Below are 17060 nucleotides of genomic sequence, written 5' to 3'. Positions count from 1 at the left end.
TGTGTCTCTGGCCTAAACACAATACCCCATAACGTCAAAGTGGAATTATGTTTTTAGAATTTTTTACAAATTAATAAAAAAACGAAAAGCTTAAATGTCTTGAGTCAATAAGTATTCAAACCCTTTGTTATGGCAAGCCTAAATAAGTTCAGGAGTAAAAATGTGCTTAACAAGTCGTTTAATAAGTTGCATGGACTCACTCTGTGTAAAATAATAGTGTTTAACATAATTTTTTAATGACTACCTCATCTCTGTACCACACACATACAATTATCTGTAAGGTCCTTCAGTCGAGCTATGAATTTTAAACACTGGTTCAACCACAAAGACCAGGTAGGTTTTCCAATGCCTCGCAAAGAATCGCACCTGTTGTTAGATGGGGAAAAAATAAAAGCAGACATTGAATATCCCTTTGAGCATGATGAAGTTATTAATTACACTTTGGATGGTGTTTTAATACATCCAGTCCATACAAAGATACAGGCATCCTTCCTAACTCAGTTGCTGGAGAGGAAGGAAACCGCTCAGGGATTTCACCATGAGGCCAATGGTGACTTTAAAACAGTTACAGAGTTTAGTGGTTGTGATTGGAGAAAATTGAGGATGGATAATCAACATTGTAGTTACTCCACAATAATAAACAAAATTATAGAGTGAAAAGAAGGAAGCTTGGTACAGAATAAAAATATTCCAAAATATGCATCCTGTTTGCAATAAAACTGCAAAAAAATGTGGCAAAGAAATTAACTTGATGTCCCAAATACAAAGCATAATGTTTGGGGCAAACCCAACCCAACACATCACTGAGTACCACTATTCATATTTTCAAGCATGGTGGAGGCTGCATCATTTTATGGACATGCTTGTCATCAGCAAGGACTAGGGAGTAATTTTTAGGAGAAAAAGAAACAGAATAGAGCTAAGCATAGGCAAAATCCTAGGGGGAAACCTGTTTCAGTGTGCTTTCCATCAGACACTGGGACACAAATTGACCTTTCAGTAGGACAACAACCTAAAACACAAGGTCAAATATACAATGGAGTTGCTTACCAAGCAAAAGCTGTCATTACGGCAAAGGGTAGTTACTTTGAAGAATATAAAATATAAAAAATATTTTGATGTGTTTCACACGTTTTTGGTTACTACATGATTCCATATGTATCATTTCATAGTTTTGATGTCCCCCGACCCACCCCTGTCTCAGTCTCCAATATCTATGCTGCAATAGTCTATGTGCCAGGGTGCTAGGGTCAGTCTGTTATATCTGGTGTAATTCTCCTGTCTTATCTGGTGTCCTGTGTGAATTTAAGTATGCTCACTCTAATTCTCTCTCCCTCTCCCTCCCCTCCCGGGGACCTGAGCCCTGGGACCATGCCTCAGGACTACCTGGCCTGATGACTCCTGGCTGTCCCCAGTCAACCTGGTTGTGCTACTGCTCCAGTTTCAACTGTTCTGCCTGTGGCTAGGGAACCCTGACCTGTTCACCGGACGTGCTACCTTGTCCCGGACCTGCTGTATTTGACTCTCTCTCTCTCTACCACACTTGCTGTCTCGACCTCTGAATGCTCGGCTATAAAAAGACAACTGACATTTACTCCTGAGGTACTGACCTGTTGCACCATCTACAACCACTGATTATTATTTGATTTATTTATTTTACATTTGATTGATTGAATGATGAGCGTGCTAGGACGGACGTAGTACATCTAACTATTTGTTCAGACAGAATTCAGAACATGGGCCGTTCTTACAGTATTCTCCCTGTACACCAAATCAGAACCGTAGGATAAATAAAAGGGGCATAAGAAGACAATGAAAGCTCTTACAATATTCAATGATTACATTTATCTAAAACAGGCTAGAGGCAACATGTGCACCATCAAGTCAGAACAGTAGGCTAAGTTATGAGGGTGAAAGGGACCAAATAATTAGGGTGAGGCACATGAGCTACTAACAGCTTACTGGACACTTAGTATTACACTTAGTATTACACTTAGTATTACTTTCTTAGCTACAATATACATATCTTCCTGGCATATTACATAATTTATGCAGCAGCATACAATACATTTTTGGATTCACCTTGTTGTGCTGTGCTTACTTGAACAGGAAGGTGGCGTGGCGGTCCTTGTGGGCAAATTTTGTCATCAAACTTTGACATCAAAGTCTGGCATTCTGTCACGCCCTGACCTTAGAGAGACGTTTTATTTCTCTATTTGGTTAGGTCAGGGTGGGATTTGGGTGGGCATTCTATGTTTTCTATTTCTTTGCTTTTGGCCGAGTGTGGTTCCCAATCAGAGGCAGCTGTCTATCGTTGTCTCTGATTGGGAATCATACTTAGGCAGCCTTTTTCCCACTTAATGTTGTGGGTCTCTGTGTCTCCAGTGAGCATTCACAGGCCGGTGCGCACTGTGCCTGCGCTCCGCATTTGCCGGGTGGAAGTGGGCATCCAGCCAGGACGGGTTGTGCCAGCTCTACGCTCGATACCTCCAGTGCGCCTCCACGGCCCAGTGTATCCGATTCCACGCACCAGGCCTCCAGTATGTCTCCCCAGCCTGGTAAGCCCTGTGGCAGCTCCACGCACCAGGCTTCCAGTACGTCTTCTCAGTCCAGTGAGACCTGTTCCGGCTCCAGGTGCCAGGCCTCCAGTGTGTCTCCCTAGCCTGGTAAGCCCTGTGGCAGTTCCACGCACCAGGCTGCCAGTACGTCTCCTCAGTCCGGTGAGACCTGTTCCGGCTCCACGTACGAAGCCTCCAGTGATGAGATCCATGGTCCAAAGCCTCCAGTGATGATCCATGGCACGAAGCCTCCAGTGATGATCCATGGCCCGAAGCCTGTAGTGATGATCCATGGCACGAAGCCTCCAGTGATCATCCATGGCCCGGAGCCTCCAGTGATGATCCATGGCACGCACGGAGCCTCCAGTGATGATCCATGGCACGAAGCCTCCAGTGATGATCCATGGCCCGGAGCCTTTAGTGAAAATCCAGGGCACGAAGCCTCCAGTGATGATCCATGGCCCGGAGCCTGTAGGGACGATCCAAGGCACGGATCCTCCAGCGATGGTCCCCTGTCTGGAGCCTGCAGCGACGGTCCCCAGTCCGGAGCCTCCAGCGACGGTCCCCAGTCCGGAGCATCCAGCAACGGTCCGCAGTCCGGAGCCTCCAGCGACGATCTGCAGTTCAGAGCCTCCAGCGACGATCTGCAGTCCAGAGCCTCCAGCGGTGGTCTGCAGTCCAGAGCCTCCAGTGGGGGTTCCCAATCCAGAGCCTCCGGCGATGATCCACGGTCCGGTTCCTCTGGCAACGATCCACGGTCCGGAGTCTCCGGCGGCGATCTGTGGTCCGGTTCCACGGAAGCGGAGGGATGAGCGTGCGGATCGTGGGCTACGTCCCGAACCGGAGCCGCCACCGAGGATAGATGCCCACCCGGACCCTTCCCTATAGAGTCAGGTTTTGCGGCCGGAGTCCGCACCTTTGGGGGGGGGGGGGTACTGTCACGCCCTGACCTTAGGGAGCCGTTTTATTTCTCTATTTGGTTAGGTCAGCGTGTGATTTGGGTGGGCATTCTATGTTTTCTATTTCTTTGCTTTTGGCCGAGTGTGGTTCCCAATCAGAGGCAGCTGTCTATCGTTGTCTCTGATTGGGAATCATACTTAGGCAGCCTTTTTCCCACATAATGTTGTGGGTAATTATTTTATTTTCTGTGTGTGTTTGTGTGCGCCACGGTTGTGTCACGTTTGTTTCTGTTTACCTGTTCTTTTTGTGAAAGTTTCACTACAATTAAAAGAAATGTGGAATTACATGCACGCTGCGCCTTGGCTCATCTATGACAGGGGGTTTGAAGACAGTGAACGTGACACATTCACTGGATTTATGGTGCTTTCAAGACAACTGAGAACTCTGAAAAAAACAAGGTCGAATCATGACGTCAGTGATCTTCAGCTCAGAGCTCTAGAAAGAGGCCTGAGTTCCCGACTTGGAATTCCAAGTTGGATGACCGTTCAAAACGTATTTTCGCAGTTGGACCTGTCTTGAACTCAATAAAGTCTGAGATTTCCCAGTTCCGAGTTTCCAGTTGTTTTGAATGCCGCTGAAGTCATGCTGGATTGACAGCATGGCCAATGTATTCAACCTTTTCTGGCCCATGGTGTTGAATGTTTATCCTTTTAAGCTTGGAAAAGAAACCCTTAAACCCAGACTTGGACCACAACTTGTGTCCAATGGCCGATGAGCAACGATACATTTTATCTTCACATGTTGCCTTCATATGACAAGGATTTTCCAGTAGATTTTTGACGTGATTCATGAAGATGACTGCTTGTCTAGCTTGCTAGCTAAGATTTTGAAAGTATGATGTTTACATAATCAGTCCAATCAAACCTACGGTAGATATAACGTGATTTGACGTAATTTTATCTGTGGCCAATAACCTTGAATCTTCTTGGATGGGCACTCCTAATGTAACTCTAATGTCAGCACCCGAGCTCAGCACCCGAGATTTTGCGGTGACGTTGTGTCCCCATGAGTGACAGAACACTGAGCCAATTGTGGCACAACTAGAGAACATTACCAACCCCTACAGTACGCTCCGTATTTTCCGCTGCCTGCCCCACAACTACAGAAAGCACCGAGCTAGGCTGAAACACCTGCATTTTGGAGCTGCCTTACTCAAAAAAGCAAAAAAGAGACCATGTTTGTATGCAGCTTTACTAACTCAACGATTTTTTATTTTACATTGTTTGCAAACTGAAATGGGACACGTATTAATGCCAAAATAACAAAATAACATGCCCTGAATGACGGGTTGCCACTGGTCTGCTCAATCGGAAATAACCTTTTACATTTTGATTGTGCAAAAGACTCCAAGGAACACGTACATGTCTTCTTTTCCCCCCTACGATGGTCACAAGTTGCGCAGGACACATTAGAAGGGACTGTGACAAGACTAAATGTCACATTAGTCACATTGAAAACAATGCATCTCTTTTTTTCTACACATACAATTATTAAATGATGATTTTCCCTGATAATACGCCTTTCCCATATTCAGTTATTTGACATATTTTGTACAACTAATTTCTACTCTCAATTCCCTGCAATGACAAAATATGTTTTCACCCTTTCATCCAGACCAAAAGCTTGTTCTTGAGTAAGACACATGACTTGCTTGTTTTTTGTTTTGAATCACCTCATTCCCACAACACTGGGTCTAAATCTTGTTTTTGTCAATTTTCTAAGAAGGATTTGTTGTTTGCCCTTCTTCTCTGAAATAATTAAAAATATCTATCTTCTTTTAATTTGTGGCTTTATTAAATTTAATCCCCTTGACTTTACTGATATCTGTCATCTTGGCCCTGATTACTTTTTTTTTTGCAGAATAATTTTAATCTGGTGGAGATCTGGCAAAGTCCATATCATCTTTGGCCATTCTTCCAATCTTCTTCTGGGCTGTAATATAAACTCTGAAGATGAGTGATGCTTTAATCCAACACACTAATCTCAGACTCTTTTCTTGGGACATTACTGTGACAGGAAGGGGGGTAGACAAGGGGTTACAAGGGCAGGGTTTTTAAAATATGTTTTTTAATATGTATTGTGCATTCAGGTTCAGGGAATCTGTTAACCTCATCAGTTTGAATATGTTTTTATTTACATAACTCTCCACATAACTCTTTACATTAACTCTTTACATTCATTTGTATGGGCAGATTAGTTACATTTCCTATATGTAATGTTACTATTGAAGTGTCACTGCAATTTCCAGGACTTCACAAGATAACAACAATAACAACAAAGACACATGAAAAAGCAGTATGTTTGTACAGATAGTTGTATTTTTATTTTGTTGGCCCCAGTTCTGTAGCCTGGGTGCCAGTCTGTTTCTGCTCTCTTGTCAACTGCTTAGGAAATTGGTTTGACAATGACAATGGAGAAGGCAAAAGCACAAACAGATCTGGGACCAGGCTACTAGTTTTGTAGCCTCCCATAAGGCAGAAGCACAATGACTCCAGCAGTAACTTTACACAGAGAACAAAAACACTTTTTGTGAGGATACCTGGGACATACAGTAACTGCACACGGGGCAATGTACAGTGTGTGTATATAGAAAACAACATCAGCGGCAGAGAAAAGACTGGCATACATCATCTCTCACAATCCAGATAAAAAAGTGTGGAAACATCTCCTGGAATGGCTGAAGTATAGGGGACACAGAAGAAAGTCTCTTTTCCCTTTGTGATTTCATATTTTTGTGCTGACTGCTATTATACCGTGAGCTCTAAAGTATTGGGACAAATGTGTTGTTGTTTTGGCTCTGTACTCCAGCACTTTGGATTTGAAATGGTACAATTACTTAATATGTTTCTTAACACTTCTACATTAATGTGGATGCTACCATGATTACGGCTAATCCTGAATGAATCGTGAATAATGATGAGAAATGAGAAATGAGAAAGTTACACACAAATATCATACCCCCCCAAAATGTTAACCTCCCCTGTTAGTCTAATGGTGAGAGGATAGCATGTCTTGGGGGTATTATGTGTGTCTAACTTTCTCACTCATCATTATTCACGATTCATTCAGGATTATCCATAATCATGGTAAAATCCACATTAATGTAGAAGTGTTTAGAAACATATTCTATTCTTATTTACAATAAAATACAATACATTATTTACCATTAATTTCTATTGGGAATGAAATTATCTGAAATACAACCAAAACCAACAACAACTGCATCCAATAAATTTGTAGTCACAAGCTTGATGTAGTCATTGCGTGCTATGAATATGGGACCAAATATTTTTTACTACTTTAATACACATACATAGTCCCCCCATTTCTTTTGTATGTGTATTAAAGTAGTAAAAAATACAAAAAGTACTGTAATTTCTAAACGGTTCACACGATATGGAGGAAAATACCCTCAAATGAAAGCTGACAGTCTGCACTTTAACCTCACTGTCATTGGATAATTAAAATCCAAAGTTCTGGAGTACAGAGCCAAAACATCAAAACATTTGTCACTGTCCAAATACTTTTGGAGCTCACTGTTACTAAAATATATATATTTTTAAATTATTATTATTTTTTAAACATACAATGATCAATAAATACATCCACAAGATATAACAACGAAACAATGAAAATATTGCATTTAAAAAAAACAACGACATTGTTTAAAAAGGGGGCTAAATGTTTTACCAGTGAGGGAACATTTTTGTAGTAGTCCTGAATTCAGTCGACAAAAGTCAATTCTACATTGATGTTGTTAAGAGAGGATGGATAGCTACGTTTTATAATGTATTGTAACCTAGATACAAACAGGTTGTCTGTCTGACTGTGGTTTGGTTCCCTTTAGGCAGTAGACATTCACTCTGAGAGGAATAAGAACAATAGGAGGTCCTACTCTCCTCCTCACAATGATGTACCATTACTGTTTTCACAGTACGTTAACAAAGCGCCTCAACAGGTTTGCATTCAACACACCAAGCATTACCCCTAATCATTGTACTCAACACCACATACACATGGTTCTCCATATTGCTTAGAAACATTCAGGAGTGAATTTAGGAGAATGAGCCAGAAATCTCAGCTAACTTTTTTCATAAAACACCTACACTTTAGTTAAACAATGAAATATATTTCATAATTATAATGACTAATATCATTTTAATTTCTGTATTCAGTTATTAATTTGTATTTTTGTTCCTTTGTGGGTATTTCTATCTGACAGAGAAAAATAACACAGTTGGTAGGTACAGTACATGCATTGATTCACAGGTTAAGACGGATGCGAATGGCTCCTTCATCCCGTGATGTTGATCTAGACATCATCATTGTCTTCATCACTGTCCTTCATGGATATACCCGCCATCCCTCCTTCCCTCACCGATGCTGTGGCCTCCTCCAGGGTCAGTCTGTTCCTCACCGTGTCATACATCTTACTGTTCAGCGTGGAGTCCAGGACGCCCTGCAGCCGGAAGTCACGGTACTTTTTCTGGAAGAACAAACCCCCAAGATAATAAAAACACTGGTCAGGGTTGGGACTAGCACACAGAGGAAGCATTCTCGTCAGTTGCTAAGGCAAGAGAGGACATGAAGCCAGGAATGCACTGCAATGTTTGGGTACATCTCGATTTTCTAGGGTGGCCTCCTTTCCTCATCTCCTTTCCTCCATCTGAATCATTAAAGAATTAGACAGGTGACAGCAGACAGGTGTTACAATGCATTCACCTAACCTGTGTTTTCATATCAGTAAAAATGCAGCGGACACAATGAGAAGAGGACACTTAATTGTTCACAATATTTTAGACCTTTAGCAAATTACCCATGAGTAGCATTTTCCCAAAAGACACGTGTACTAAATCATCAATACAGAAGGCACTAAAAACTATATGTTGCATGTCAGGTCAGATCCCATGCATGCATGTACTGATCAGCCCTCACCAGTCACTACTGCATGTATAGGTAGAAAGTCTCTCAGAGAACAGAAATAAATGTGTGACGTGATGTTATGCTGGTAGGACTTGTTACTGCTCACACTGAAATATTAATACAGGGCAGAGAACCAATTGTTGTCAGTACTAGGCTTTATATATCAACCCAAGAGAAGGTAGCTCACAACTCATTTAATAAGGGTCACAGATTAAAACGAGAAATGTTGGAATTCTACACTACTTGATTGTAATATCTATCGATCTACAGTATATATATTACTTTGAATTCATGACAAATTGGTTTGGGAGGCCCTGGTTGCTGAGCCTGTCTTACCTTGGCTACTCTAATTAGGATCTTGAGCTGGTAGACATGGAGCTGCAGGTCAATCCGGTCAGTTAGCCACGTACCCAGGAGGTTCATGGTGCTGGTGTACCATTGCTGCAACACAAAAACACAGCATTCTCCAGCAAAACACACACACACACACACGTGCACACACAGACAACCAGAATACAGAAAAAGAGCAGAACCAGCATTTCATCGGAATTTACACGCTCACTCCTTCAGGCACTCTGTCTTTCTCCTCTCGTCTCTATCCCCCTCTCATGCTCTCTCCATCTCAACAACTCCCTCTCTGTCTCTTTCACTCACTCATTCCCCTCTGACTGACTCCCTCTCGCTGTCTCCCTCTCTCAGCTGAGGGGAGAGTAAACTGGAAGAACTTCTTCTATAACCGGAGCAGCAGCTAGTCGGAGAAGCTAGCCGAGAGGCTCCAGATGTTTATCTGTGGGCTGAGTCCTGTTTGAAGTCTAATTGATTGGTAATGATCAGAGCAGGCTGATGCTAATCAGAGTGGACCAGTGCTCAACAGTCAGAGGAGGAGGGGGATATATCAGGGGTGACTGAGTTTGTGTTGCTGAAATTCACTCTGTCAACGAAAGGCCTTCTGCACTGTCCTTTTTACACATGTACAAAAAAGGCTCAAGAAATATGAGAACAATTTTTCAGTCCACACGGAAAATGTTCTATCAGGGCGCTCAATAGAAAGTAGGTATCAGTAGCTACTTAACATTTCAAGTGAACATACCCCAGTAGTGACAACAGTATACACATCTTCAGTTCCTGCTCCACGAGGTGACGATGTAGCTACTCCTTGGAGTTGTGCTAGGGTAAGTAAGAGTAGAACATAAAGGCCTGAATCACTGTGGTGACCTGCTGCGTGTGTATCACTGTGGCAGCTTCCTCTCTGCCGCTCTGTGCCTGTGAAGGTATCGCCATGGCAGCAGGGCTGTGATCTCGGCCCAAGCACGACCCCCCATCTAGAGGCCAGACCTGGAGTGACTGCTCTCTCTCTCTCTCTCTCTCCCTCACTCTCATCTTTTCCCTCTGCCGGTCTTCCATCTCTCCCTGTCAGCCTTAGCCTCCACATGCTCTCCTCTCTTTATCTTTGCTCAACTCTCTCACTCACTTTCATAACCTCTGAATATGGTTATTTCATCACTCCCCCCACCCATTATTACTTGAACCCATTATTTCACTCTTCTGTCACATTCTGCTTCCCAGTCTCAGTTCTGATAATAACCTTCAGTCATCTTCTAGAGAACACTGGTCATTTATGATCAAATATGACATTTCATATCAAACAGAAGCTTCTAAGAGTTTCTCTTAAGTTGACCACATTCCACAGTGAAGCAGCAATGAGGAGTAGTGTGATATATATGTGTGGGTGTGTGTGCTCAAGGGAAACTTGGAGACAGACGGACTCTGATGCCAGGCTTGTGAAATGAACAGTGATGGCACTCTTGCTTTGTTCAACTATGAACAGACTAACAAACCCTAACCAATTTCTCAGAGCAGATGAACACACCCAGGCACTCACTTTTTTTAGGCTCGATTGGGATCAGCAGGAGGCTAGCAATAGCTGACAGCCAAAACACATGTAATATGGCTCTGAATAAATAATGTCAAAACCCAACAGGGACAAAATCTGTGACATTCTAACGAGTTCTGATATTAGGGATTGGATAATGGAGGTTTTGGGGGGTTGTGCGTCTTTGTGTGTGTTTGTGTGTGTTCGTGTGTGTTCGTGTGCGTACGGATAGGAGTTCCACCGCTTCATCACACACATACATACATGAACATCTGCAGGACCCATCCCCCTTGGAGTGACGAGCTGGGAGGCAGTGAGACCTCCTGCCCCCTGCAACACCAACCTCCTCCCCATGCCCCTTCACCACCACCACCACCACACACAACACCCGGCCTTGAACCTGGTGTTCACACTCATATCTGACATGTTACAGGAAGCCATAACGCCTGGCAGGGGGGCAACCAACAGAATTCAGTGCAAATCTGCACACCCCTCCCCTTGTATCCCAATGCATACACACATACACCCGTCCCACAAATACACACACATGAATACATTCACATACGTGCGCATACACACATGCATATACAAACACCCTCCCTTTGCTTTCACACACCTCATGGGTCCTCACCCCTCCTTTGCGAGGCTGGGACAGAGGACTGGTAAGGGGTCGGCTTAGGCCTTTGTGCTGGGCCCCCAAAAATCACAAAAAAGCAGGAATGCTGGAGGAGAGGCAGGGCCCTCCATGGGGGGTACAGGGGGATTACAAGCAACCTGCGACTCTGCCTCTTTCTGCCCTTGCTGGTGGTAATGTGTGTGTGTGTGTGTGTGTGTGTGTCAGTGCTACATACCAGATTGGATCTGGTCTGAATGGGCTGGGACCTTGTAGTAGGAGTGAGTGTACTGTATGTGTGTGTGTGTCAGTGCTCCACAGATTGGGCCTGGTTGGTGCGAGGCTGGGGTGTGTGGTACGTGTCCTGCTGGAACCCAGCTGTGTCTGCAATTAGCGGGAGGCATGGAATGATGATTGTTGCTGCGACAATGCTAATGCAAAGCGACAGGCTTAGTTCTAAAGGAGAGGGGAGGTCGCTGTGTTTCAGAGAGACATAATGCACCAATACTTTTTCCTTCTTCCTCACACACACACACACACACACACACCTTAAAATGAAAACCAAACATTCTTAAAAAATCCATTAAAGAGTGGTAGGGCCGATCGAAGGCACAACCTTTCTCCAGCACTCCTGGCCAGGATGTCTAGTGCAGGGCTTTGTTAGTGGTTAAAAAGAGCTGTCCACACTGGTCTAGCTGGCAGCTCGGGCCGCTAAATTAGGCCCCCCAGCGGGCGGCTGAGGGGAGGACCCGGGGGTTGAGAAGTCTTTAAATCTGACTACAAGACATTATGCACTTACGACAAAGGGGCAGAGTAATCCTACCTGCTTGCTTTTCACCGCTGCTGCCTGCCTGTTATTGTCTGCTTTATAGCTCATGAGAGGAGGCCCATTGATGACGGAACTCAATTACCATAGTAACCCACACCGGTGACCCCCAGGTCCCCTCACCCCCCCCCCATTAGGGCTAAGCTGACCCCAGGGGTAGTCAGTCCTTTCACAGGAAGCTGACGGCCCTAACCATGTCCCTCCACGCTGGGAGAGCACCGCCACTGCTGTAGCCCTCAGATCCTGCCAGCGCCCTGCGCTCTGCTCTAACCGCTCTCCTTTCTACTCCTCTAAACCTCGGGGAGCGCAGTGCTCTGAATGGCAGAATTGAAATAAAGTTTCAGGCTCAGCAAGCTTATGGGCTTCAAACTGTTCTGATTGTGCCGCCTATACAAAGGAGAGCCCAGCCAACATTCATACGCTTCAGCGCAACCTTAAGTGGAACAAAAATCCTCTGTGTGTGCCCAACCACTACTAGATCGCTATGATAATCAGTCTTTCTTTAAAATAAATTTGAAATAAATCAGGTTAACAATAAATGTTCTTTGCATATCTAACACAAGGCTAACATAAATGTTTATATCAAATGAAAGCAAGCGAGAGGGACTCAATCGTTTCTGAACTGTTTTCTGTTGAAATCCGAGTCTCTCACAAAAGCACCAGTCACATCAAACTAGTGAGTGTCAGTTGAACTGATTACAGTGTCCAAATAAGAGAGTAATTTACAAAAACATGGTTCAAAAAAGAGAGAAAGAGCTTGTTGTGAGGAACGAAACGGTTGGAATTATGGACTACGCAGCGTCATTGAGTAAACACACAATAAAGGACAGAAAAGCTCAGTGGAGAAAAAACAGAGCCACGGTCTGAGCAAAGTGAGCCATTCTCCTCACAAAAGGCCGCTTAGAGGCGGATTGAGGGGCTCAGAATGACGGGTAAAACACTTGTGGGCTTCAGACTCTATAGGGGGAGCGAAATGGAATAAGCCAGCAAGCACTTGAGGATCCCGCCGAGCACCTGAATGGGAAGGAGGGACGGGGGGTCGGAGAGGGGGTGCAGAAGGTGAATGGCCTGCCTTTCGGGACCAATTTGTCTCTTTTCACCATTTTCCCCTGCCTCTCCGCTGACAGATGTACAAAGAGGGACCCGCACTGAGCCTCTCATCCACACGCACCCGCAAGCAGCTGTCACTTTTGTCAGACAAGTTAATCAAACAAATGCCACCATACCTCCCTTTAGATAAAGAGGGAGAAAGAGAGGGAAACAGAGAAAGAAAGACACAGAGAGAGAGAGAAAGAAAGAAAGAGAGAGAAAATGGTGTGTGTATGTAATGTATGTGTGATCAACCAACCCGTTCACCCCCCTTCACCGAACAGTGGGACTTGTCCCACTCAACATAAAAGACAGCTTCATTTAACTTCCATTTCCCTCATCTTATGTTATTCATCCATTCCTGCCCTCATTTGGATTTGACCACTGACATGGACCTCTGGCCCTCTGGGGTAAGTCAGAAGGGATTTATGCCAGAGTCTGAGATCACAGTGAGGGTAGATGGATGGAAACAAAATGCTCCCTCAGTAATTATAAAGAGTCTAAGCTGCTTACAGGCTTCATTAAAGGGAAGCGAAACCTTTTGACATATTTTCAACAGTCACAGTGAATCAATATACTACCTGTTTGTTATCCTTAGTCTTTTTTTATTCTACCCTACTATTGTTCAGATTCATCATCCATTCTAGAGACTCTTTTCACTATTGGTTTATATCAACATAATGAGATCATGGGTTTACATGGAAAAAACACATCATTGTGGTCCTCTGTGGCTGAGTTGGTAGAGCACGGCACTTGCAATGACAAGATTGCAGGTTCAATTCCCGCTGGGACCACCAATATTAAAACGTATGCATGTGAATAAAAGCGCCTGCTAAATAGCAGATATTATTATATTATTACATATATGTTTTTTTTATATCTTAAGAATAGCCTGCGTTATGTTAACATGTCCTCATCCCCCTAAGCCATAAACACATTTCTTCAACCATAATTGTGACAATGTAGAGTTTCCAAGAGTAAATTACGCTTTTGTTTTAATTGTAAACATGTTCGCTTCTCTTTTTGTTGATGTAATTTGATATGAAGTTAATCCAACTGATAAAGATCAACAGCACTAAACAAAACATTTCAATAGATAAAATATAGCATGTCATGAATATAGTATAGTATTCAATAAGGCCAACACAGTATTTCATTTGTAAAAGTGAAAAAACAAATTCTCCAACATTAAACACTGGATGGTGAACAACAGCAGATAAATCATGGTAGCTCTTTATAATAAATCCACCTAATAAAGTATTTATAATGGATTAGTAAATAGTTTATTCATAATTTATAATTCATTACTCCATTCATAAGATGTTTAATATCATGCTTTTTTGTCTGAGAGTTACCTTTTTCGTAGAGTTCGCAAACCGGAACTCCCATTTCTAACAAGAACTCAAATGTTAAATAGTTGAATAGTTCTGGGTTGACCGAGATTAGACTACTCTAAAGAAGGACTGCAATCCACACTTTGGTTTTGGTAGAAAAGTCACTGCCATGAAATGCTTATGTTAGCATTTTCAGACTAAAAACTTTATTTTATTGCAACAGTGTGACTGCTTTGGAATAAAATGTTCAATATATTTTCTTAAGCATCCAATGTATTGTGACTTTATTGTTTAACCATTGATGTGTTTTAGGGGCCCTTTTGAGACCTTAAATAGCATCAGGTACTGATGGAATGTCTATCAATGGCATGTCAATCTTCTGTGAGAAATTACACTAGTCATTGAAAACATTTATAAAGTATTTATAAAGTATACAGTGCATTCGGAAAGTATTCAGACCCCTTGACTTTTTCCACATTTTGTTACGTTACAACCTTATTCAACCTTTTTCTCAATCTACACATTACCCAATAATGACAAAGCAAAACAGGTTCGGAAAATTTTGACAATTTATTAAAAAAAATAAAACGGAAATATCACATTTACATAAGTATTCAGACCCTTTACTCAGTACTTTGTTAAAGCACCTTTGGTAGTGATCACAGCCATGAGTCTTCTTGGGTATTATAAGGTAAGACCCAATTGCAGACTGTGTGAAGTAACAATAGGGCACAGGGTCAGGGGGGGTACAGGGTCAGGACAGGCAAGGGTCAAAAACCAGGAGGACGAGAAAAAGAGAGACTAGGGAAAAACAGGAGCTGAGACAAAATGCGGGAAGGCTTGAACAAACAAGACCAGCTGGCACAGACAGACAGAAAAAACAGGTATACATACCCAGAGGATAAGTGGGGAAGATGAAGATGGCCGACACCTGGAGGGGGTGGAGACAAGCACAAGGACAGGTGAAACACATCAGGGCGTGACAGGTATGACACTACAAGCTTGGCACACCTGTATTTGGGGAGTTTCTCCCATTCCTCTCTGCAGATCCTCTCAAGCTCTGTCAGGTTGGATGAGGAGCATTGCTGCACAGCTATTTTCAGGTCTCTCCAGAGATGTTCGATCAGGTTCAAGTCCGGGCTCTGACTGGGCCACTCAAGGACATTCAGAATTGTCCCGAAGCCTCTCCTGCGTTGTCTTGGCTGTGTGCTTAGGGTCATTGTCCTGTTGGAAGGTGAACCTTCACCCAATCTGAGGTCCTGAGCACTCTGGAGCAGGTTTTCATCAAGGATCTCTCTGTACTTTGCTCAGTTCATCTTTCCCTCGATCCTGACCCGTCTCCAAGTCCCTGCCGCTGCAGAACATCCCCACAGCATGATTCTGCCACCGCCATGCTTCACTGTAGGGATGGTGCCAGGTTTCCTCCAGATGTGACACATGGCATTCAGGCCGAAGAGTTCAATGTTGGTTTCATCAGACCAGAGAATCTTGTTTCTCATGGTATGAGTGTCCTTTAGGTGGCTTTTGGCAAACTCCAAGCAGGCTGTCATGTGCCTTTTACTGAGGAGTGGCTTCCGTCTGACCACTCTACCATAAAGGCTTGATTGGTGGAGTGCTGCAGAGATGGTTGTCCTTCTGGAAGGTTCTCCCATCTCCTCAGAGGAACTCTGGAGCTCAGTCAGAGTGACCATCGGGTTCTTCGTTACCTCCCTGACAAAGGTCCTTCTCCCCCAATTGCTCAGTTTGGCCGGGGGGGCAGCTCTAGAAAATGTCTTGTTGGTTCCAAACTTCTTCCATTTAAGAATGATGGAGGCCACTCTGTTCTTGGGGACATTTAATGCTGCAGAAAAGTTTTGGTACCCTTCCCTAGATCCTTGCCTCGACACAATCCTATCTCGGAGCTCTAAGGACAATTCCTTCAACCTCAAGGCTTAGGTTTTGCTCTGAAATGCACTGTCAACTGTGGGACCTTATAGCAAATCAAATAACATTTTATTGGTCACATACACATGGTTAGCAGATGTTAATGCGAGGGTAGCGAAATGCTTGTGCTTCTAGTTCCAATGGTGCAGTAATATCTAACAAGTAATATCTAACAATTCCCAACAACTACCTACTACATACAAATCTAACAAGTAATCTAACAATTCCCCACCAACTACCTAATACACACAAATCTAAAGGGGTGAATGAAAATATATACATATACATATATGGATGAGCGATGGCCAAACGACATAGGCAAGGTGCAATAGATGGTATAAAATACAGTATATACATGTGATGAGTAAAGTAAGATATGTAAACATTATTAAAGTGGCATTATTTAAAGTGGCATTGTTTAAAGTGACTAGTGATACATTTATTAAAGTGTCCAGTGATTGGGTCTCAGTGTAGGCAGCAGCCTCTCTGAGTTAGTGATGGCTATTTAACAGTCTGATGGCCTTGAGCTAGAAGCGTTTTTTTCAATCTCTCAGTCCCAGCTTTGATGCACCTGTACTGACCTCTACTTCTGGATGATGGTGGTGTGAACAGGCAGTGGCTCGGGTGGTTGTTGTCCTTGATGATCTTTTTGGCCTTCCTGTGACAACGGGTGTTGCAGGTGTCATGGAGGGCAGGTAGTTTCCCCCCGGGGATGCGTTGTGCAGATCACACCACCCTCTGGAGAGCCTTGCGGTTGAGGGTGGTGCAGTTGCCGTACCAGGCTGTGATACAGCCCGACAGGATGCTCTTGATTGTGCATCTGTAAAAATTTGTCAGGGTTTTGGGTGACAGGCCAGATTTCTTCAGCCTCCTGAGGTTGAAGAGGCGCTGTTGTGCCTTCTTCACTACACTGTCTGTGTGGGTGAACCATTTCAGTTTGTCTGTGACATGTACGCCCAGG

At 43.5% G+C, this 17060-nt stretch overlaps 2 protein-coding genes across 6 annotated transcripts in view; one reads left to right on the top strand and one right to left on the bottom strand.

The window, feature by feature from the left end:
* Positions 1 to 1134: 1134 nt before the first annotated feature.
* LOC139550776 (secreted protein C-like) lies at positions 1135 to 3435 on the top strand. Its single transcript, XM_071361919.1, has 2 exons — positions 1135 to 1602; positions 2386 to 3435. Exon 2 carries the CDS (start codon positions 2789 to 2791, stop codon positions 3368 to 3370), a length of 582 nt encoding a protein of 193 aa, XP_071218020.1. The 5' UTR covers positions 1135 to 1602; positions 2386 to 2788; the 3' UTR covers positions 3371 to 3435.
* A 2195-nt stretch (positions 3436 to 5630) lies between these two features.
* The window catches only part of LOC139557610 (calcium-dependent secretion activator 1-like), a 150920-nt gene continuing 139490 nt past the window's right edge, over positions 5631 to 17060 (bottom strand). For all 5 annotated transcript variants that reach the window (XM_071372679.1, XM_071372646.1, XM_071372663.1 and 2 more), the window contains 2 exons: positions 8778 to 8882; positions 5631 to 8004 (listed from right to left, as the gene is read on the bottom strand). In XM_071372679.1, the coding sequence (XP_071228780.1) occupies positions 7831 to 8004; positions 8778 to 8882 (279 nt within the window). In that variant the 3' untranslated portion in view covers positions 5631 to 7830. The remainder of the gene's footprint in view (positions 8005 to 8777; positions 8883 to 17060) is intronic.

Source organism: Salvelinus alpinus, chromosome 2 (assembly GCF_045679555.1).
Source record: "Salvelinus alpinus chromosome 2, SLU_Salpinus.1, whole genome shotgun sequence".
Lineage (NCBI taxonomy): Eukaryota > Metazoa > Chordata > Actinopteri > Salmoniformes > Salmonidae > Salvelinus > Salvelinus alpinus.
This window is presented reverse-complemented; position numbering and strand designations above follow the sequence as displayed.

Bases quoted from the DNA above. Each gene is read 5' to 3' on its own strand.
- LOC139550776 (XM_071361919.1), top strand. From the start codon at position 2,789: ATGATCCATGGCACGAAGCCTCCAGTGATGATCCATGGCCCGAAGCCT.